Source organism: Corvus brachyrhynchos, unplaced genomic scaffold, assembly GCF_000691975.1.
Source record: "Corvus brachyrhynchos isolate BGI_N302 unplaced genomic scaffold, ASM69197v1 scaffold112, whole genome shotgun sequence".
Lineage (NCBI taxonomy): Eukaryota > Metazoa > Chordata > Aves > Passeriformes > Corvidae > Corvus > Corvus brachyrhynchos.
The window spans coordinates 294,278-316,370 of NW_008236765.1; the positions used below are offsets into that span (position 1 = coordinate 294,278).

General features: G+C 50.2%; 1 protein-coding gene and 1 long non-coding RNA gene across 3 annotated transcripts in view; one reads left to right on the forward strand and one right to left on the reverse strand.

Annotated features, from left to right (window-relative positions):
• Positions 1 to 22,093, forward strand: part of LOC108444947 — a 56,246-nt gene that overhangs the window by 6,117 nt on the left and 28,036 nt on the right. The window lies entirely within an intron of this gene.
• Positions 20,656 to 22,093, reverse strand: part of ANTXR2 (anthrax toxin receptor 2) — a 78,566-nt gene continuing 77,128 nt past the window's right edge. For both annotated transcript variants that reach the window (XM_017727333.1, XM_017727334.1), the window contains one exon: positions 20,656 to 21,546. In XM_017727333.1, the coding sequence (XP_017582822.1) occupies positions 21,508 to 21,546 (39 nt within the window). In that variant the 3' untranslated portion in view covers positions 20,656 to 21,507. The remainder of the gene's footprint in view (positions 21,547 to 22,093) is intronic.

A 22,093-nucleotide genomic window follows, 5' to 3' on the forward strand; every position in this document is an offset into this window, starting at 1 on the left:
AAATGTGCCCCGGTTGACCTGAGGCACAGGATAGGCAGCAGTTGCAAGGACAGCGTTGGAGTGGGACGTTTCTATTGCACCAGAGCTGGGCTGTCTGCTACAGAGAGGAGGTGGGATCCTGCCTTATCCTATTAACTGTGGGACCTTCCACCTGGAGATGAAAGAACAAAAGCCTGGGCAGACAGTTAATTATAGCTTCAGCTTCACAAGCAGAGTTAATGAATTTTAACGTGCCTCAATTAATAACTAATTGGGTTTTGCGCCTCGGCTGTGAGTGGAACTGGAGGGGTGTCCAGGAAAAAAATGGTCCAAAGATGAGAGATTTTAATTGAAATACTGTAGGATTCTTGTATAGGGAAATGGTACCTGGTGTTATTGTACAGTCTGAATGCAGAGGGAAATTAAAGGGGAAGTTGTTTCCAAGAGAAAACAAGTGGCAGCATTACTGTGCCAACAAGACAGAGCATAGTTTTGCTACCTGTAGTGTACAGTTTGGAGAGTCCCCAATTCCTGGCATTATTGTGTCACCTGTAGTGTGCAATTTGGAGAGTCCTCTATTCACAGCATTATTGTGCCACAGGGAAGTGGGTCCTGCAGGCACATCAGGATGTTCCACCTCAGAGTTCCAGGAGTCAGAGAATTTAGGTAGAAAGAAATGATGCATAACATAAATTTTTTTGTTCTCTAGGCTGGAATGTGCCTGGTAGTGCTGTTGGTCTAATGAGATATTTTATGTCTATTTCTGTGGAAAGAGGCTTATTTTTAAGCCTACAGTTAGGAGAATGTCCAGTGTTTTGCTGTGATTAGCGGTAATTCAGGCTCTGGTGGGCGAAAGGAAATGACCAGAGGTAAAGGTAGCAGAGGTTGAATAGTGTTTGCAGTAGTTTAAAAGAGCAATAAATCCTGGAGAGTGCAGAAATAGAGGAACACTCTGCATCTCAAGCAGCAGAAAATTGTTGTCTTTTGAATTTGATGCTCTGAGTGTGAAGGAAGAAAGGAAAATATATCTATATGCCATTTTCTCCTTCAGTACCATTTCCAGGGAATATTTATCAGCAGCCTCAGCCACCAGGCAGGAAAACACCCAGAAGCCAAAGTGCAGCTTTAGTTTGTTTTGTTTTACTCTTTCATTCTTCTGGGTGTATTCAACTCCCCTCAGAGAGAACATGGATGGAGTAATAAGAAAAAGAAAAGAAATTAATTTATTCAATGCAGCATTGTCAGGCACCGACCCTCCACCGATGACTATTTACGCCGGGCTGCTCATCATGCCCGTCACAACTGCTGCACAATAAATAATAAAAGATTAAAACCTTAAACCTGGAAAACTTAGGAAAAAAATATTAGAAAATTTTATTTCGGATTATAAAAATCCATGAATGATTTACTTTAAGGGACAATTTCATTGCTGCCATGTGCAGGAACTAATGATCACGGAGGGCTCCGGATTGGTGAGGAGGCTGCTTGAGAAACATAGTCATGGGTAGGTGATAAAGTCACCTTGCTCCCGCGCTGCCTCACTGTCACCGCAGTGGCTTTCACCATTTGTTACAAGAAAATGATGGGCCATGTACATATTTATACCTGGATGGCAATAACGTTGGCAATAACCCTCCCAGAGCAAGCCACCTTGTTTTAGGGAGCCCGGCTCACTTCCCGATGCCACCAGCCCTCGCCCTGCATGCAGGGAAGTGAATGGAGCTTGGGTGATGGACGTTTGCAATGGCAACTATTCTTTGTCACGAAGGATGTTGCTTAAATTGGGATCAAGTGTCGAGTGTGCCAGGTTCCCCCCCAGGTGCTCCCATGGCACCCCCTCAGTGAGGAGATGGGTCTGTAATAATAGCCTTACGGTCCCCTCTGCAGAACAGCGTGTCTCCTGGGATTTGGGTGGCTGGAGTGTGCCTGGCTGTGCATTGCCCTCACGTAGAAGTGGATTTGTGCTGGCTGAAGAGCTGGTGCAGCAGGGAACCATTGTCTGAGTTTTATTTTGTGTTTTTAAACACCCACACACACTGTGCAATTAGCTCATTTGTGTCCAGGCTATTGTTGGGCAAAGCTGTCAAATGGAGCACCAATTGATGGTGCCAAAGCCTAGAAAAAATACACTTAAAAGGGAAAGACAGCATAGGGTACAGAAGGGAACTGGCCGTGCTTTGTGGCACAGAGGGAGACACTTGTGCTGGTTGATGGAGGCACCTGGGAGGTTTAGTAAGCCCCGTTTGGAAAACTTCTGTGTGTGTCCCAGCCTATCATGATCCGGTCATTAAAGTTCTTAGAAATGCCTCTGCCCAAATTAAGATGCAAACAAGACTATATGCCAATATCAATAGTACGGGTTTTATTTGATAGTAAATATGAAAGAGAGAGGAAAAGAGAGAGGAAAAGAGAGAGAGAGAGAGAAATAGAAGAGAGGTGGGGGGACAGAAAGAGAGTGACAGAATCTGAGTAAAAAGACTATCACCGCTCCGAGGATCCCACTGGCGTCTTGCTGATCCTCTCCAGCTGGTCTTCCTGGTGGTGAAGGTCCCCCAAAGCATAGAATCCCATGGGTTAATATATGCTCAGGCCAGGTGGCAATGTCCAGGTACATCCCCCGCCGGGGGGTGGGGGGGCAGTCTCTTGCAACAGACTCCAGATCTGTTGTATCCAGTGCAATCCTGTGGTGCAAGGCCTCTGGGGGGGCACTTCAGGGAGTCTTTGATGGATTATGACACCCTCTCAGCTGCCTCTCACGTGTAAGTCCCATGGATGTGGCCTGTGGGGGTGGGGGTTCCACAGCTGGGCCAGTTTGTGTTAGGGAGGATGGGTGTTCGCTGCCTCTGACCAGAGGCTACACCCAAAACCTCCTCTCCCCTGTCATTTTGTGGGGGGAGTCTGTGTAAACCTGGATTCTGCGGGCTGTGGTCTCCCCCACCCCAAACTCAGCCAGAGGTTGAGTCTCTTAGCACGGCTTCTGGGTTTGGTTCCCTTGTGGATGCATTCCTTTCCCCCCAGCCTTGTTTGATTTTTCCTAGGCCTGAGTGATTGAAGCATGGGTTTCCATTTATCTAATCTCCAGTCCAAAGTTCCAATCAGGCATCCCTTAGGGAGGGGTGGTCTTTATACAGTTTAAAACTTTATATCAATGTTTGAGGCATGAACTATTTCAGTCTCTGACACAGCCCTCTTTGTTGTCCATGTCTTGCTTCATTTATTCAGTCTAGCATATACTAGTTCTTACTCTTTGCTCCAAATTCAGTCTTTGCCATTTATGTGCCTTGATTTTCAGGTATTTGCCGTGTTTTACCCCAGTCTCTCTGTGTCCAACTGTGAAGTTCCTTGTTTTTGGTGACTAATTGGAGTCTGTAGTTCTGGGTAGGGTGCCTTCTTTCCTTTTCTGTTGGCCTCATGCTCAGGAGATTGCTAAAACTTTTCTGATTCTTCACTACCACCTTCTGCTGAGAAACAGTCAGTGTGAAATGGTAGGAAAGAGGTTGTGAACTTGATGCTGCTGTGATAAGCAAGTTCCTTCCATGGGGTGAGGTGACAGCAGATGGAGGTGTTGGGAGACAGTCCTGGTAGCCCACAGGCTCTGGTGCAGCCCAGTTCCAGCTTCCCCTCACCCTTTGAAGTGCATCCAGGCTGGGCAGCGTTTTGGCACCTGCCTGTGGCTGCACAGAAGGGGCTGGGAGCGGAGCCTGCCAAGTCCCGGGCCCTGGAGGAGCTGCCAGCCTGAGTCCCACAGGTCACCAGCCATGCATGCACAGTGCCTGCTCCCTGTGCGTGTCTAGCTCCGTGTCCCGCAGCCCAGCTCCTGGCTGGTGTCCCCGTTCCGCGTGCCTCCTCCCGAGGGGGCTGCGGCCAGAGGACAGCAGCAAGGTCACAGCCGCGGCAAGTTTGTCAGGCAGGGTGCACGAGGGGACCGGGCTGGCTCGGCTCTCCCGAGGCATGGGAGCCTATGTGAGGGAGGTGTCATGGAATGCTGGCTCCTGAGCCCAGAGCAGCAGCGTTTGCACTTGGAGGGGTGTGAAGGGCCACTCGGGAACCTGTGATTTTCTGCGTGGCTCTGGCTGATGCTCCTCACACCTCGGAGATGACCGGGCCACGGGGAGGGCGGGCAGGGGCGATGGGCACAGCCCAGTGGAGCTTGGCTGTCGCACGGAGGGAACCGGAGCAGTGCACCGCGGCCACCGTGCTTGTCACTGGAGCCTGCCAGTGTCCTTGATTCCAGGCCCGGGTCAACACGGGCAGGTTCCTCTTGGGAAGCACGTGCAAATTCTGGGCTGAGGCATAAGGCTGAAGGCATCTCGGAACTGCCATGGGCAGGCATGGCCGCCTTAGGACATGCTGCTACTTATCTTGAAATGAGCAAAGGAGAGTGGGAGACCCTTCCCTCGGCCTGCTGGCCACACACAAATTGCATACAGGAAGTTTTAAATTTCAGTTGAGAATCGTTTGTGGCACGGCTTGTGTTTCTGCTGGTCTTAATGAATCACTGCTGACTTAATTTATCAGTGTTAAGTGTTTTGTTTGTCATTTGGAAGTTGGATGTGAATGAAGATTTCAAGGCCAGCATTCCGTGTTTTCTCTAAGCAAGTCTCCACATCTGCATTCACAGGGCGTAAACATGCAAGGTCCTTTCATGTGGCCAAGCTGCAAGTGCCATTCAGAGCCAAACCAATATGCAGCATATTTTTGTCCACATTTCTTCTGCTTCACTTCACACCTGCCAAGCATTTCAGGAGAGGCCCTTGGTAAGATCAAACAATTCCTCATGGGCCACCAAGCATCCTTCCCTGTCAGTTGCTGTCCAAACCCTCCATCCCAGCTCTGTACTCCCCAGAGCCCCCCCAAACCACACACTTTTGGTTACCTGCAGAGCTGACAGCTGAATGCATTGTGTCCCTGTCAGCATAGGGTGGTTTTGTGCTTCTGTTCATGCTTTAAAGCCACTCTTCTCTCACCTGCACTGGTGGCTTTGCCTCACAGTCCCTGGCTGAGTGAGCCGCTGCACGTAGGACACCTCGCACTAGATCAGATAGAGTATCAGTGGCAGAAACGTGTGATTCAGACAAGGCAGTGCTGGTATAAACTGGTTTTGTAAGGTATCCCACCACTCTGGTGGAGAAACTCTCACAGGCACTTACTGTAACCACATCTGATACTCATGTAACTTAGTCAGATCCCTTGGGGATTTAAACTGTATTTGACATGAACTGGAGTGAAATGGATTTCCGTTCACCCATACAGACACTTCCAGCAGTTTAACCAGCTCAGTTTCGAAAGTGGTTTTAGGGCATGGGATCTCAGGCACAGCTGGGGGAGATAGAGAAGGTGGGGGAGCTGTGGTGGCTGAGGAGCCCAGAGGTGACAGCCGGTGAAAGGGATGGTACAGGTACCTGGGTGCTCAAGTCCAGCATAGCTGGCAGGTGCTTATCACAGCCCAGTTTTCCTGAGAGGAATTTAGGGCTGTTCCTGCACCCTCAGGTGGGCCAGCACACTGTGTGCTCAAAGCGCAGCAAATAGGAATATTCTACCTAAAGCACTTTAGGTTCTTTGCGTCGTTACTGTTCTGATACTGAGCAGAGATTTACGAGGTACTCCGAGGTGGTGATTGAATGTATCTGTGCTTCAGGACCTAATCATGTTAGCGGGAATTAAATAGGGGATTTTTAAGAGGAATACCAACTCTCCAGCAGTTGCCACAGTTGTCGGGGATTCTACCAAAACCCACAGCAGAGCTGCATTTATTTCATTTATTTTGATATCCAAGTCTCCTTAGGTAAGGAAATGGGTTAGATAAAATATTTATAGAAGCTGGAGAAAACATGTGCAAGTTCCCCACCCCAAGAAAGATACTGCATTGGATGTAACAAGAATTCCTGGGTTATTCAGTGTTTTACTCCCCTGTCTCATTCCTGATCTGTGCAGAAAGAATTTCTCCTGTGTACATGTCAGGAGGGTGTCAAGCCAAAAATGCCATCAGTGCCTGTGGAGAGAGAGAGGGCACTGGTCCGCACTTCCCAGCATGGGGAATCCCAGTGAATGGGATTGGGTTAAAGATAGGAATCGTGTTCTGTACCTACTAGCAGGAGGCAGAGCTTTATTGCGCATTGATGAATACCCCGAGCTAGAACAGTTTGTAACCCATGAGGAAGGCACTGCCCTTGCTGCTTCTGTTTTCTTCCTGGTATAAAGCAAGTGGGTGACTTAGAGGCCCCACAGAAGACCTGCAGATGTGTGTTTGCCCTGTGGATCTCTCAAATGTGATCTCGGTTTCTATCTAATTTTGGTGGGGTTTTCCTCGTGGAATCAGAGCTCAGGTTTGAGGTCAGAGCTCTCCTTCCATTCGTGTCCATGTTGCTGGCTTCCCCAGGGCAGCTCTCCTTCCACAGCCACTTGGAAAGCAAAGAGCCTGAGCTCTGCTGTCTTGCCAGGGCCAAAGAACACATGGGGTGACTGCCAAAGCCAGACATGTGTCACTGTCGCATCTCCTAGCATGTCCCATCCATCCCCCTGCCCCTGGAACAGAAGAAGATGGAAGTGGGGAGCAACGGAGCGTGAACCCCTCCCCAGGAGCCCTGCCGCAGCCAGGACAGAAGCTGTTGAGGCTGTACCACTGCCATGTTGTCCCTCCTCACGGAGCAGATCCCTGGTCCTGCTGTCACCATTGGCTCTTGGGAAGGGGGAGCTTTGTTTGGATCTGTGAGCTGGGAATTCCCATTCTAAAGGTGCTCTTGACTTCAAAACACTTCAGAGCACTTTTCCCACTGCTATTTCTCAGCATCTTTACACCGGTTTTATTCGCACCATTTTTAAGAGCAGCAACTTTCATATAGGCATGAGTTAGATTTGGGTTTTGCTAAAGGCTGTATGGAGACATCCCATTCCTTCCCATCACTCCATGTATACTTTGAAGAGCTGTGCTAATTGTTCCCTTTGAAGAGTCAAACCCCTGAACTTCTGAACCACCACTTTGCTGCTGTCTTGCCAAAAGCACTGCCAGGTCTATGTCTCCTAAGCTTTCCTGACCACAGATCGCTAAAGCAGGTGCTCATGTTCCGTGGTGAGTCATTCAAGTGCTACAAGCTCCAAAATGTGGGTGTGGAGGCCAGTTTCTGGGTGTAGTAACTGCTGCATAACCCCACATGGAGTGTAGGGACTGCCTGGCTCTCGGGGTGATCCCAGAGCTGGCTCCAGCCTTGTGGCTACAGCTCAGTACTGGCTTGGAGCCAAACTACAAGTCCAGCAAACTGGAGGAGTTTCAGGCAAGGTCCCTGCTTGGCCTGGCTGAGCAGTAAAGTTGTTTCAGCTTTTCTCTCACTCCACAGGCTCTTAAGCTGGAACCAAAACCCAGGAAGGAAGGAGAAAGGTGTTTGGGTCACATAGGAGGGGGTCCGAGTAGCTGCAAAAAGCAGAGTTGCCGTGTTGTCTCAGTGCTGTGCTGGCAGCCACTGCTGGGCTCTGCACGCAGTTTTCACAAGGTCCCTGCATGCGGCTGACTCACTGCAGCCACAGCCCCTGGAGCATAAACAGCTGGAGCAACTTCCAGCCCAGAGTTTTCCAAATTATCAGTGTTCGTGAAAGGAAAAAAGACACTGAGGGTTTTTAAGGATTTGGCTTTGTAAAAGACATCTGGGTTGGAGGTTTGTGTTACCTCATAAGCATCTGTATGTTTTGTGTGCTGGTATTTCATTGCATCACCTGGCTCCATCTTTGTGTTTGGATTTCCCTCCCATGTGCCTTCACTCTTGTCCCTTTTTTACCAAGCCTTCAGCTTTCCAGAAGGAAAAACAGTTCATAGCCTTTGCAGGCACTCCTTAAATGTCCCCCACCTCCTCCCAGCTGCTCCATTCTCTCTTGGCTCTGCTTTAGGGATGTTTTGGAGGAGCTGGGAGGTGGGACCTTGTAGGAGTTACAGGCAGATAAACTCTGTGCAGAGAAGCCCTTTTCCACAGAGGTGGAAAACAACAGCTTCCCTGTGTGGAAATGGGGGGAAACAAATCCTGACTTTCAGCAAGGTCTTAAAACAAATCCCAAGAAACTTCCGTCAAACCAGTGACACTGGCTTTTCTCTCATGCCTGTTCCTCAGAATGACCAAGTGCTGTAAAAAAACAGTTCTTGGAAAGGCGGGCTGTGGTAACATACTGGGATTCGTTGTGCCGGGCACAACTAAGGGCGTGATGTCACCTCTGTGGTCTCGCCACTGGTGATGTGCAGGAATTCCTTGCCATTGACTGCACCCATAATCCGCAATGTGCCAGCCAAAATCCCAGCCTGGCAGCAGCCCCCTGCTTTCCATCATGGAGGGCCAAGGATGGAAGGAACCAAACCTGCTGCATTTGGTTTACAGGGCTGGTCATTAACAGAGCCCAGCTCTGGTGATTAACACAGCACAGTGCTGGTGCAGGGCCCGATACAAATAAAAGGTCTTTGCAGTTATAATGAGATATTCATGCATGGCAGCTCTGGATATAAACTCAGCTTTTACTATGTGCTTAGCTATGGGAAATGGAGCAAAACAGGGCTGAACTCATTGTGTCCCACCTCAGCTGCATTTCACAAATAACGGCCTTCGAACACCCTCGTCAGCAAGTCCATTTCCTGTGGCTGTCGGCAGCAGTTCCCAGGCCAGGTGTCCTCCGTGCAGACAAGCAAGCCAGGGGTGACACGGCACAGTGGGGAACAGTTGTTAAGTATTACTATAGCCTGTTTATGGGAATGCTGATGGTGACAAGGCATCGGGTGTCTCACACTTTTTGTCCCTGCCAGGGGAAGGGAGCTCTGTGGGGGGAGGCTGTGGTGTGCTGGGGGCAGGGAAACTGAGGCACCCTGTGACCAAAGCCACTGTATGTCCTGCAGCAGAGTTTGCCATGGCAGGGGAAGAGGAAGGCTGTATAGTACCTGGTGATGTTCCTCCCAGTCTCACACTCTGGCTAGTGGGAAACGGGGGGCAGAAGGCCAGTGCTCATGTAAGAGGGACCAGGCAAAGGAGGGTGACAGCCTTGTGGCTGTGTCACTCAGGTTTGCAGGTGACATCCCTCAGACCTCCCTGATTCAGAGACTTGCAGCTCCTTCTGGTGTCTGTCTAGGCTTTTCTGTTGTTTTCTTGGGGTTTGGGGTGGATGTGGGGCACAAGTAAGTTCCTTTTCCAGCTGAATTTGCAGCACAGAGCCTGGCATCTTCCACACCATTTTCCTGTTGGAGTCCTTTGCAGAGTGAAGAGCCCTCCCTGAAAGGCTGGATGCTTTGGCACTGCTTCTATTAGAGGTAGAGGTTTGCTGCTGATAATTCTGCCACAAATTCAGAATTAATCACAGCATAATGGAATCTGGTAGTGCTGGTTGTTAATTCTCTATTGAGTCTGCATCCCCGTGTTTGTTCTCATTTGTTCTGATCAGGGCCATTGTCTCTAATATTGCTGCATAAAGGGTAAGAAATAAATCAGCGGTGTTTAGCTTTCCTAACCATCTGCTCTGGCTCCCATCCCAAACTCAGTTTTTAAGTTGGGCACAGTTTGTGTGATTTAGCCTTGTGACAGAGAACGTCTCATGGGAGAGGAGGGAAAAAGCGACTCCTGATCTCACTCCCGGGATCGATCATTCCAGGGACACTGCACTTGAACTCACCAGGTTTTTGTTGTTGTGCCTGTGATTGGGCTGAGCTTTGGCAAAGGTGCTGAAAGGAACTTCTGTCTCTCTGGAATAATGGGATTAATGCTTTTAGCAGCAGTGTGTTACTTGGAGGTGTAAAGCCCTTGGTTTGGCTGTGGAGTTTATGCGCTTCGGTGGCGTTCGGTCCCAACAAGGTCGGTCTCCAACCTGTGTACGCTGTGATGCACCCCTTGGGTCGTTACTGAACCTTCCTGTGGAGCGCAGCCAGTTGGTTTTAAGAGGTGTTGTTAATGCAGTGAAATTCAGGGCATTTGGGAGCTGCTGCTTTGCCACAGATGGGACATACATCTTGTAAACTATAAATTTTTAAAAATTATTTAGCATCTCCATTGCTGTGTGGGCCATGTGGCAGCAAGCATGGGATAATTCCACAGCTTTCGTTAGAGCACACATCAAACATTTAAAGTCCACGGGTGGTGTTTTCAGGAACTATTATAATAATTAGGAAAGGAGAATGGGTTTAATAAGAGTTGTAAACAATGATCGGCAGCCAGACCCCATCCCTCCCTGCAGACCCATCTGCACGGCACATCTGGGCACATGGAGCAGGGAGCAGCACATTCTCGCCTGCTCTGACTCTGAAGGAAGGTGTGGGGCGTCTGGGGTCACTCTGGGACATAGCAGTGATAAACTTGAGGAGAAAAATCTGTAAAATACACAGAAAAGCCCAACCATACCCTTCCAGTAGACACTTGTGCTCAGTCTCCTGGCAGCTGTTGCTGTGAGCTCAGGACTCACAGGCACAGCCCTGCGAGCCCTGGGCTATGCTGTGCGGGCACAAAGGGATGTCCCCACCAGCGAGGACCCGGGGCCAGAGCTGGCAGCCAGTGGGATGCAGCATGGCCTCGCCCTTCTCAGGGACTGGGCACAGGGTGCCTGAGCCAGGCTCTTGTGGTCAGGTGCTGCTGCCCCTCTGGAGCCTGGCTGATAGATGTCTGCAGTTTTTTGGTGCAATTCAGCTGTCAAGATGAGACGTGAGAGGTTAAAATCGTGAACTCCTACTTGAAAGTCATAATGGGCGCTCTCATCTACTTAATCGTGCCGAGCAATGCAATCCCTAGGAGCAACTCCTTGCAATGGGGTACACTGTGGTGTGGGAGGAAGCTCTGACAGCTGGAAATCCAGTCAGGCTGTGTTGACCGTGAGCATCTTCTAAGTGATGAGAAATCCCAAATTACACCTAGTGGAGGAATATTCCGGAAAGAAGGTTCCCATGACTGAAGTTTGATATTCCATGCGCAGCAGCCATAGTTTGGATTGCTTCCCATCCATATGGGGTAGTGTGGGGTGCTTGTGCTCAACCACTCTGGTCCCCACTCCCTGTTGCTCTCTGCAGTCCTTTGGAATTCCCTGGTGACAAGCAGCGGCTTTGTTCAAGGTGAGGAAGGTGCTTGTGTAAGATAGTGTGGAGGCGAAAGACGGTTCCAGTGCGCCAGCGAAGAAGCTGTCGAATAAGTATCTGCTTGGTGCAGCTGCATTGTTTGTCCCTCCAGGTGTTAAATGGGCAATGCTCGAGTCGGCAGATCTGTCTTGTCGTTCCATGTTCTATGTGGGTTCAGGCTCTTGAGGAAGCAGCCAAGGTGCTGGCCTGGGAGCCACGGGCTGGCTCCAAGCACCTCTGGGCTGCATAACTCCCACCCAGGAAAAGCCCCAGTTCAGGTGGTACTTCCCTCCCTGAACACATCCCTCCCAGGGCCAGGGTCACAGAAACACAGCTGTGGTGACCTGCCAGTCACCGGCCACCTTCCGGACAGGCCACCAGCCGGGTCTCAGCAGGGAGCTCTGCTGGAGCCACCACTGGCTGTCACCATGCTCTGCCACACCCCGAGGCGCACTGCCAGGCAGGGGTCACCGTGGGATGGGGGGAAGCACCTCCTCTTTGGCTTTGAGCTGAGGGCTCCTCACTGGGCCTGGCAGCCAGGCTCCAGATCCAAGGAAACAGTGTAGTCTCACCTGGCCTGTGGAAGGGCGAGCTCCCCCATGGGGGCAGACACCCATGGCTGGGGTCCCCTCTGTGTGTGCCCCCACAGTCAGCCCGGCTCCCCAGCCTGGCATAGGGCAGCTCTTGTCCACTGACCTAAATTGAGGCTGAGCAAAGAGAGCAAGCAGCTGCCCCACTGCTGCTGCTCTGTTTTCAGCACGGCTCGAGCTTCCCTAATCCCCTCGGATTTTGTATCTACCAAAACAGCTTGGGCCCATCAGTAAATTGCAGTGGCATATGGTCCAGGTTTATGAGTAATCTGGCACATGCTGAAGGCAAGGAGGACGTCATCCTTCAGCAAACACAGAAAATATTGGGGGGGGGGGGGGCGGTTATGACTGTATTTAATATAGTTGATGAGAAAGCTGTGAGAAATGTTTACCTCTGAAGCCAGTCCTGTTTGAACTTCAGCTGCTGGGAGGAGCCGCTGTGTAACAGGAAACACACAGAAGTAACAGGGGAGTCTCATTGGTCCCGCAGAGGTTTTGTCACTTAAACTGATCGCATGGGTCTGTGTGGGGTTGGAGGGGAAAGCAGGCCTGGGTGGCATCAGCCACGCTAGATACAACCAGTGCCACATCAGCCACTTGGAACAGTCCTCGGCCACCTCCCTACAGGTGAAGTTCCTGTAGCTGGGGCATATGCCAGAGGCACAGCTTCATCCCTGAAGAGAGGAGGGAAGTGCAGTTTTGGCAGCTCTTGGGAGGAGGAGCCTGATCGTGGACACCTTGGTGGGCCTGACCTTGTTGTGGTGGCAGTGGATGTCCCAGCATGGTTTCCAGATGTTCTCTGAGGACACAAGAAACACCTTCCAGTGTCAATGTACTCAGCGTTGCCTTCATCAGGGCAATTCACCTGAGGAGTGCCCAGGTCCTGGTCGAGGAACCCTCTGTGCAGTCCTGCCTTGGCAGGGAGATGAAGCTGTGAGTGGTTTGATCTGCACTAGCCAGCGTGAGCCCTTCTGTGAGGACTGGGGACATCCCTGGACTCACCTGACATCCCCTGGAGACATCAGAACTGGGACATCTCTGGGAGCAGGAGGACACGGAGATTGGAAGGGCTGTGTTGGGTTAAACGCTGCAGCAGCATTGTGAGAGCCTTTCCTTGGCCCCTGATTGCTCTCTGTAGCTCAGACCAATGATGCTCCTTTTTCCAATGATGCAGCTGGAGTGAGAGCTAACAGCTTCTCTTCTCTCCTCCCCACTCAGCTTCTCTGGGCTCTGGAGCCCCATTCCACAGAGGGCTTGAACTTCCTTTCACTCTTCCCAAAATCCATGTTTCCTCAGTATGTTTGGAAGCCCAGCTACAGGAACCTCGCTCTTTCACAGCCTCCCTACACTGTGTAATGCTTTGGCAGCACTAAATGTTTTCTTTGGTTGCACAGACATGGCTGTGTTTGTGATATCCAAGGAGGAGTCATCTCCAAGGGGAGGTGCACGTGTCCTGTCCCATGTCCCTGGTCGGCAGCATGGAGAAGGAGAACACGGTTGGCTCCGAGTGCCACTCTTCTCCTGCTGCCAACTGCCACTTGGAAACACCCCAAACTTCAAGGAAGGTTTCGCCTCTTTAATCCAAGAAAAGGCCTCAAACAGCTCACAAATAACTTAAACCTTGGGCTTTCAAAACTTTAAACAGAGCCTTTGGGACTGTATTTGTTCAAATCTTACATATCTTGGTGGCTCAGATTTTTAGGTCTTTGCTGCAAGCTTTGAAGCAACACTGCAGTTTAACAGGAGCTTTGCTTTTTAAGTGGGAACTGATTTTTTAAGGCTGGGAATTATGTGTTTTCTGTCTTTGTTTTGCATAGTCCCATTTTGCATGCTGGAAACTACAGAAAATATCTCGTGTTAAAGGATAGGATGCAGACCATGTGATCTCAGCAGCGAGATGGAGCAGGGTGCAGTGTTCCAGTGGGCGTGGTGTCTTCTGTGGGACCATGCAGAGACAGTCTGCCACTGCTGGGGCAAGTTGCTAAAGCCAGGACCTGAAGTTTCCTGTAGTCCTTGGAAATCCAAGTGCATCTGCTCACAGTTCTTATTTTAAGTGTGTGTTGACAGGATCTTCACAGGCTCCGTTGCTTTGCTGCCGGTGGCGTGTGTGTGCCCGGATGGATCAGGGACAAGTCCCCCTCACCCCTCCAGGTCGCCCTGGCATGGCAAGGGCCCTTGTTGCCCCTGCCCTGCTCGGTGCCAGGGACAAGGGCATCTTAGGATCCTGTGTTGGTCTGTGCCTGGGAATGCTGAGCCGCATGTCATGCCTGGAAAACAGGCCCCACAGTGTCCCCTCACGCTGCCACTGTCATGAGGGAGGGCACGGCTCCCTTGGAGGGGCTCGCTGGGATATTCCAAAGCAGTTTGGGGAAGGGCTGAGCCCCAGGTGTGCAGCAGAGCTGTGGTCTGCAGTTGTCCATGCAATTCTCCTCTGCTTTCATGTGGGTGCAACGCCACCAGGTGATCTTTCCAGCTGTGATGACAGGACATCTCAGGTGTTTCTTCTCCAAGATGTGGCAGTGGGTGGTGGTGACTCAGAGTCTGCATTTGTAGCCGTGCACAGGCAGTGTCCTGGTGTCTGGCTGCTGCTGCAGGACATGCGCTGGGCCCTGAGAGCCGAAGGAGTTAAACTGCTTCCAAATAGCCCTCTTCATGCTAATAAAGTACCTTGGAGCTGGTCCAGCAGGCAGACACCTGGGTATTATCCAAGCATCTGACACCCCTAGAGAACCAGAGCCTTGATGAGCTTTGTACACTCTCAGAAATCTTGGAGAAGAAAGGAGGCTTTCCATAGAAAATGGATTTTCAGGGCCAGCTGAAGGACATGATGTTCAAGATCATTGCTTTAAAATAATTTCAGCTGCAGTTAATGTGAAGCAAAGAAGAAAAGAAAACCCAAGACAGTGAAAGGATAATTAATTCTGAGTTGGAGCTGCAATTTGGAAGGGCTGTATTGTGAAGTGACCCTTTTCCAAATGATACCTGAACTGGCTCTTCTCAGAGAGCCCTTTGCAGTGAAATGTTGTGTTGTTTTACTTTTATACTGTACGTTTGTTCTCCCCTGGGGTTACAGAGTGACCTTGAGTTCAGCCTTTCGGAGAAGGGCCCAATGTAGTGAGGAGGTTCCGCAGGGAGCCCCAGCACAGGCTGGGCTGAGCAGAGCCCTCCGGGGCCAGCCCCCCTCTCCGTGCCGTGGCAGGATGGTGCGTGGCTGTCCCCTGGGCTTTTGGCACCCTGCCATCCATCCTGCTTTGTTCCTCCATTCTCCCCAAACCACCACAGTGTGCACCCTCATCAAGAGAAGTTCTGCAGAACCCGATTTTGGACCATGGAGCATCCCTTCGGAGGGACACAGTGTCCCCACTCCCGGGGTTTCACCCCACAGAGCTCTAAGGCAACTTGGATCAATGGATCACCCTCTCTGGCTCCAACCTCCTCTCGCTGCTGCATCTCCTCCGTTCCTAGCACATGTTGTACTGAATTTCTCCAGAAGCTTCGAGATGCCTTTTATGAGGAGCTGTTCCAGGGACTGAAGCCTGTACAGAATATGATGTTTATTACTGGGCAATTCCAATGTAATTTGGAAAATATCTATTTCTGGCCTACTTGCTCTTCCTCAGCTTACAGAGAAACCAAATAAAAAGCATCAAGGCCAGAGCTCTAATGAGATTCACATTTTGGACATCAGATTAGTACAATAATGCATTTCACACTGTTGTTTCCTAATTTGCCTAATCAAATAAAAGGAGATGAAGCATCACAGAGCCCAACCTCCCCGCTCCAACAAGGCAGCGCTGAACCCATCACTTGGCGCTTCAATTAATTTTCCCCACACAGGTTGGCCAAAGCACATAATTTAATCAGCGTCTTGCAGCTCTGTCAGTAGACACCATCTATCCCAGGGGCTGGCAATCCCAGGCAGCTGTCCCGAGGAACCAAAAAATGGAGAGGTTTATGGAAAGAGGGGAGGGCATCTTGGGCTGCTGCGGTCCGTGCTGTCGTGGCAGGGTATCGAGTGCTCACGTTCCGTGCTGTGCTAAATCCCAGGTAAATCATTGCTCCAGTGCCGCAGTTGGAGCAGATGGGTGTCCCTGTGCCCTCAGGAGATTGTCCAGGGAAGTGAGGGCTGTTGCTGGAGCTTGGGCAGGTGGTTGGGGCCAAGGTGGGGCTGGAGTTAATGCTAAAACCAGTGGTGTGATCAGGGAGGAATCTCTCCGTGACTTAGTCATGTCTTGTTACATCCTGAAATGGGCAGGACTCGTGCTCCAGGTACATCCATGTCCCTGAAGGCAGCTTAGAAGCAGCATGCTGTTTGGAACAAGTTTTCCTAAATGCCCTGCTGAGCAGTGCTGCAGGGAGCTGGGAGCCTTTTGGGTGCTGCCCAATTCACCACCCAGAACAAAGCCGTTCAACTTACAGAACCTGAGTGCTGAGACCTGGGGCCCCTCTCCTGGCTGTGGAGCAGACCTGGGAACCGCACAAGTGCTGCAGGATTGGTGCCATTGCAGATGCTTTTCTCCTACAGTGTTTTGGAGAACTTACCAGAATTTGAGACTGTGCTTTTAAAGGAGAACCAATCAATGGGTTGGGTTTGGGGTTTTGTATAATTCACAGAGAGTCAGGAATGGCATTTCAGTGCTGGTGAAATCAGAGTAGACCTAAAAACTGTAGTAAACCCCCCCCCAAAGTATAAAACCATGTTTGAGTTCTGTTTTCCAGAAGATTTGTCCTGGGCTGGGCTGTGCTGTAGAGTACATCCAGCTTTGCAGGTGGGATTTTTGCCTCAAAAGGTGCATTTGTTTCCAGTCCCAGTGAGGATGCCTGTGATTTGTTGCAGTGGGCCCCTGGGCCCTCCTGGCACATCCCAGAGCTCCCCAGAAGGCAGGAGCAGCCACAGGCCCCAGCAGAGCAGTCCTGTGCATTCCCGTTTGGGGAAATAAGCTCATTTAGAAAACCGGGCAGAGCAAGCAACTGAAAAAAAAAAAGTGTGAATTAAATAATACGACTTTGGTGCAAACATGGAAATCAGGTCTTGCTTTTCCATAGGCTGTGGAGCCATCCTTGTAACACAGGAAGAACCATTGTGAGTTCACTGCCAAAACCCAAAAAAGTTATCAAGTAAAGGCAGTTTCTTGCATCCAAAGTCCCTCATTATATTAAAAATATTGCAGCACAAAATTTACAAGTGCATCACAGGACCCACTTGCACTGTTAAACAGATGGCACCTACACAGGACCCAAAAATATGTAACAATTTTAATTGAGCCAGTGCAAAACAGATTTGTGAAATGAAATAAAATAGGACATGCCAGGTCTAATAAGGCCCTCCCTAGAAATTGTGACATTAGTTTTGTAACGGCATAAGAGGTACTCAGAAGCTGCTCCTTAGCAAATGAAGGACTGCCTTGACTTGCTCACTGCAGCCTCTGAAGTTCCTGCTCAACACGTTGTCCCTGCTGTGGCTTTTCCTGGGAGCACTGTGCTGACCCCTGTGGCCACCTGAGGCCGTTGGCCCGGTGTCCTGCTCTGGGGTGGCTCCATGGGCCAGAGCCCTGGCTCTTGGTGAGGACAACAGCCAAGCCCCTCACTTTGGCAGTCGGGAAGGGGACTGTTGGCTCTGGCCACTCCTGAGCTTGGTGTCCACAGCAGGTGGGCTGTTACCTGTGCCCATCCTGCTCCCAGAGCCACGCTGTGATGCCCATTTTGGATGCCTAGCAGTGCATAGAGGGGAGGTCAGAGCCGGGTCCGGCCTCCCAGCACTGCAGAACTGAGCTCCCAAATTTCCCCTCAGTGGCTCCTCTGGTGAAGGATTGGTTCCCTGAGCTGAACTCCGAAGGCAGGTGGTGCCAGCGTCTCTGCTGCTTCCCGGTGAACTAAGGAAAACAGCTGTCCTGCAGCAGGCCAGGGTTCCTGTAGTCATGAGGCAGCACTCAGTGACGCAGGATCAAATGGGGATTTTTCCCTCATTGATAGCACTGGATTTATTCACCTTTCCCTGCAGTCTGAATTGTGACCGATAAAAGAGCCACTTCTTCCACAGCTGAAAAGGGAGGTTTGGTCTGAAATGACGTAACACAGAATTCCCAAGTTCCTCCTACATGTACAGGAGAAAGAGCAGAAAGAAAAACCTAGAACCTCCTCTACTTAGAACTCTCACCTTTGGTTTTTCCTTGGAGTACGTCAGCATGATTTGAACCATGAGGACACGTTAAAGGTGACAACAGTGACCGGGGCAGTCTGATGCCACCACAGGTTTTGCAGAGGCCAGACACCTGTGTCCTGGGAGTCTGTGAGAATCCCAGGAAAGGGTTGCAAACCCATGACCTGCGTGAGGTGCCATTGCTAAGAGGGGTCAAAGATAACCTTATCTTTGCCACTAAACCCCAGCATCCCCAGGAGTGGGAATGCATCCCCATGTGGGAGTGTTCCAGTGTGATGAGGCTGAGTCAAGTGTGTACAGTAGACTGCAGCATGCGAAATGCAGAGTTGTGGTGTCACATTAGGGATGACCAGAAGAAGAGGGATGTAGCACAGAAATTTCCTGCAGGAAAATCCCCAACAGGAAATTAGTACCGGCCAGCTGGGGCTGTCCTGCAGTGCGTAGGGCTTGGCATGAGTCTGCATCGCAGCACTCAGAATTCCCTTCCATTTCACCTTGGATCAGCCTGACCCAGCTCCCCTGGGTTACACATGGCAGGTTCATGCCTGATGAATGCTGTAGTTCTTGTTAAATTGAAAAAACTGAAAGGGAACATGGCAAAATTAATTTTTAGTCCATTTTAACTCTAGCCAATTCATTTCTGCTATTTTCAAAATGTATAAAATAAACACAGCCTTGTTGTATTGAGGATCCTCTTGTTCCCATGAATCCTGCCTTACCTCGCTGGTGAGGGGAGCCACTCAGGGTTGCTTGGTGGCTTTGCTGGGCTCTTTGTACATGGCTCTTTAGGGTTCTCTCATGCATTCTGAGCCCTCCTGCCAAGGAAGTCTCACTGGTGTCATCTGAGTCAGTGGATTTTATTTTACTTTTTATAAAAAATCCTCTTGCCCCCCAAATTATTTGTGACGGACATTCCACACTGTGTAATAAGGAAACTCTCAGGTATTATCTGCACCAAAATACCAAGTGTAACATGCTGTGATACTGTGCCAGTTAGAAGGGAAAATCCATGTAGAGACCGAGATCTGGTTTTGCTTGGGATCAGCCTTTCTGTGAAGAGCTGCTCATTCCACGGTTTTCAATGGACACAGGCAGAAAGGACAAAAAATGGTCAGTGAATTTCTACTTCTGTGTCTCAGTTGGTTAGGAATATTCTCTGAGAGGCAGCAGATAAACGTGAGGGGAAAACCCTCTTCATCTGCATGTTGTCCTGTTACACAACGCAGCTCGGAATGCGAGCTGGTGCTCCAGTGACACCTCGGAATGTGTCATGCGTCCATGGAAAATGGAGGAAAAGTAAGAGGGTGCCGATTGTGTTTGAACCTGGCATCCGCTGAGCTCAGTGCTTCCACCTGTGCCGCCTCAGCACCCTGAGGAGCAGTGCAGGACCTCACCTATGTCCTGGCACACGTGCCCTGTGTTGGCTCTCGGTCTGGCATTGGGCTGGAGACTGCACAGAGGTTTAGTCAGGGGCTTCAGCTCAGCCAAGGGCTCGCTGGTTGGGCTCTGTGGGTCAGACGTCCCCAGCCCAGGGCCAGTGCCACCCAAGCTGTGGTTCTGCAGCGGCAGGGCATCGCTGCGGGCACTGAGTGGTTCCGGGTGCATGGCTGATGCTCTGCACGGCATGAGCAGCATCCCTGTGGTGTTCAAAGGGTCCTCCCTGGCTGTGGGCAGTCGGGACCCCTGGGTGCGGCTGTGGCAGCTTTCCTGGCCACACTGTGCACGGGAAGGTGGGCTGCCTCTGGAAGCCAGTACCGTGGGTCACCATGGTGCTGGAAAACGGAGGTCTGAGCTGTGCAGATGATGGGGAGGCTACGGGGGAGGAGAAGACGGAAATAATGACTGAAACTTAGATAATAATTTTATTTATAGTCTAATGTGCAGACATGGCTGTTGCTGATGAGGCTACCAGTGACATAAATAAACTCAAGCAGAAGATGTAAGCGAGTGGATAAATGTAAAGGCATCTTTGGGCAGTGCCACGGATTTGGACATGGACCAAGAGAATTATTTCTGTCCCTTGTGATTCCAATGAAGAGCACAAAGGAGATAATTAGCCCAGGATGCTCCGCATTGCTCTTTCCATCTTGCGCACATTCATGCCCACGAAATGTGAAATGTTCGCCTTTTCCCCTCCGACGTGATGGTTGTTGAACTTATTTTTAGTGTCATTTGATAAGCCTCCCTGCTCGCAGAGAGACATCCCACTGACCCAGCCACTGGTCATTGTCTATACCAGTTCCCATCAAAGCGGGCGCGCTTTGTCAGGTTTCGACTCGAATATCCATTCTGCCTCTGAAGTACAGTATCGAAAGTGACTGGATCATTTGAGCCTTTTTCTTCAGCTGCTCCCTCCTTCCTCCCCCACAGTGTTTCCGCTCACGCTAACATAATTTGGCATCGTCGACGTGACACGACACTGGTTTTTCTAAAAAATTATAATACATACATTGTCGATGTTTGGTGATGGCCGGCGCTCCCGTAAATTTAATTTCCGAATTGATGGAAAGAGGTCTTTCCCACTGCGGAATCGTACCCAACGCTTGGCGCCCCCTCCGCCACTGAGGAATGCACATACAGTAATAGGTCATTCAATGTCAAAAGGCATAAAAAAGATGAGCAAAATCTTCACAGGCTGCTGCTTGCTGTTGCCTTTAATTATATTAATTAAACTTTGAAATTCTCATGCAAAGAGAGTTGCTGGCTTGTGACGCTGAAGAGCCCTTGGAGATTTGCGGGGGGAAAAACCCTGAGATACCAGCTTAGTGGCTACTTTTTTTTTTAATCTAAAAAAAAAAAATACACAAGCCTACAACTGCTAGGTATGTTTATAGATGATGATGTTTCATGCGCTCTTTTTTTAATCTAAAAAAAAAAAATACACAAGCCTACAACTGCTAGGTATGTTTATAGATGATGATGTTTCATGCGCTACTGAACTGTGAATGCAGGAAAGGGGAAAAAACCACCAGCCACAGTGTCAAGGTCTTGAAGCATCAGTCCCTCCAACTCGGCTCAAGATCTCTGCTTACAGGCTGTCTTCCCGCGGAATAACGCTCTAGTAATTCCTTCCTGTCCCGGGTGCATAATGAAAGAAAGGTGTCTTCAAAAACTAAAGGGCAAAGTCTTGCTCGCTACCGATACCTCGAGGCATCCTGTCTACATTTTGTCATGCGTGTGCACTTTTCAGTGTTAGAGTGACAAGATTTCCAGTCAGAAGGCTCCCGTAAGGCACAACGGAGGGAGCTGGCGAGGGTTGGGGATCTGACATGGCTCTGAGGCACTCGGCTCTGCGCCTGCTTAGCCTGGTGGGAATTGTTATCCTGTGCCCATGGCGAGTAGTCCCTGTGTAAATACCACGTGCCTCCGCCGCAGCTGAGGAACGCTGCGTCTCCACTAAAAGCACATTGCATCCTGAGAATCTGTAGTCCTTAAAAAACAGCAAATAACAAAAATAGAAAAGCATTCTCATCTTTGGTGGCCGTGCGGTCCCTTTGGTGGTGCACGGAGCCAGGGACACATGGCAGTGCTGCTCTCCGGGGCATGGGCAAAGCACCAGTGCGCGGTTGGAACGCGGGCTTCCGGAGCAGGGATGCAGGAACCTGCGGAGCTTGGGCTGGACGATGGTCCAAGAGATGCAAGGAAGGGCTCGGTTCTCTCAGCTGGGTAGGACAGTGGCAATGTGGCTGTCTCTCCTCCTGGTATCTGCTTCTCCTCCTCTACTGAGAGGGAACTCGGGTGAAGTTGATACAGCGGCCCTGAGGGAAGAGAGAAGCTGTTACTGGTGGAGTAACACGCAGGCAGAGGTTGCTGGATGCTAGGAGGCTGTAATTGAAATTCAGATGTTTGGGAAAATAACAAACCCATGAAAAAACCTTTTAAGAATTAATGGAAATTATCCAGAGTGAGGCACCACATTTGCCTTACAAATGCAGGCTCTAGGCAAGCACAAGGACACGGACGACACGTTCTGACACTCCCAGGCCTTCTGTGAGCATAATTCACAAACTCTGGGAAGCTGCAGTGAGCAAACCCAAACCCATCTGACCGTGGGAAGGGAAGGGCATGGGGAAGGCAGATCCTGCTCCCAGATCCCCCCTAAGCCAGGTCCTCATGCAGTGAGCACGTATAGATGTGACTGTTAGCTAGCAGAGCTGCTGCTGATCTGAAACTGCATTTTATTAGCAAGAACCCCACCTCTGCATCTACAAACTCTGTATTTAGGGTCTGTAAATTGCTGTGCGCAGAAGGAAAAGGGGTTTCTCATGATGCCATATCCAAATGGACACCATTCACCCTCCATAA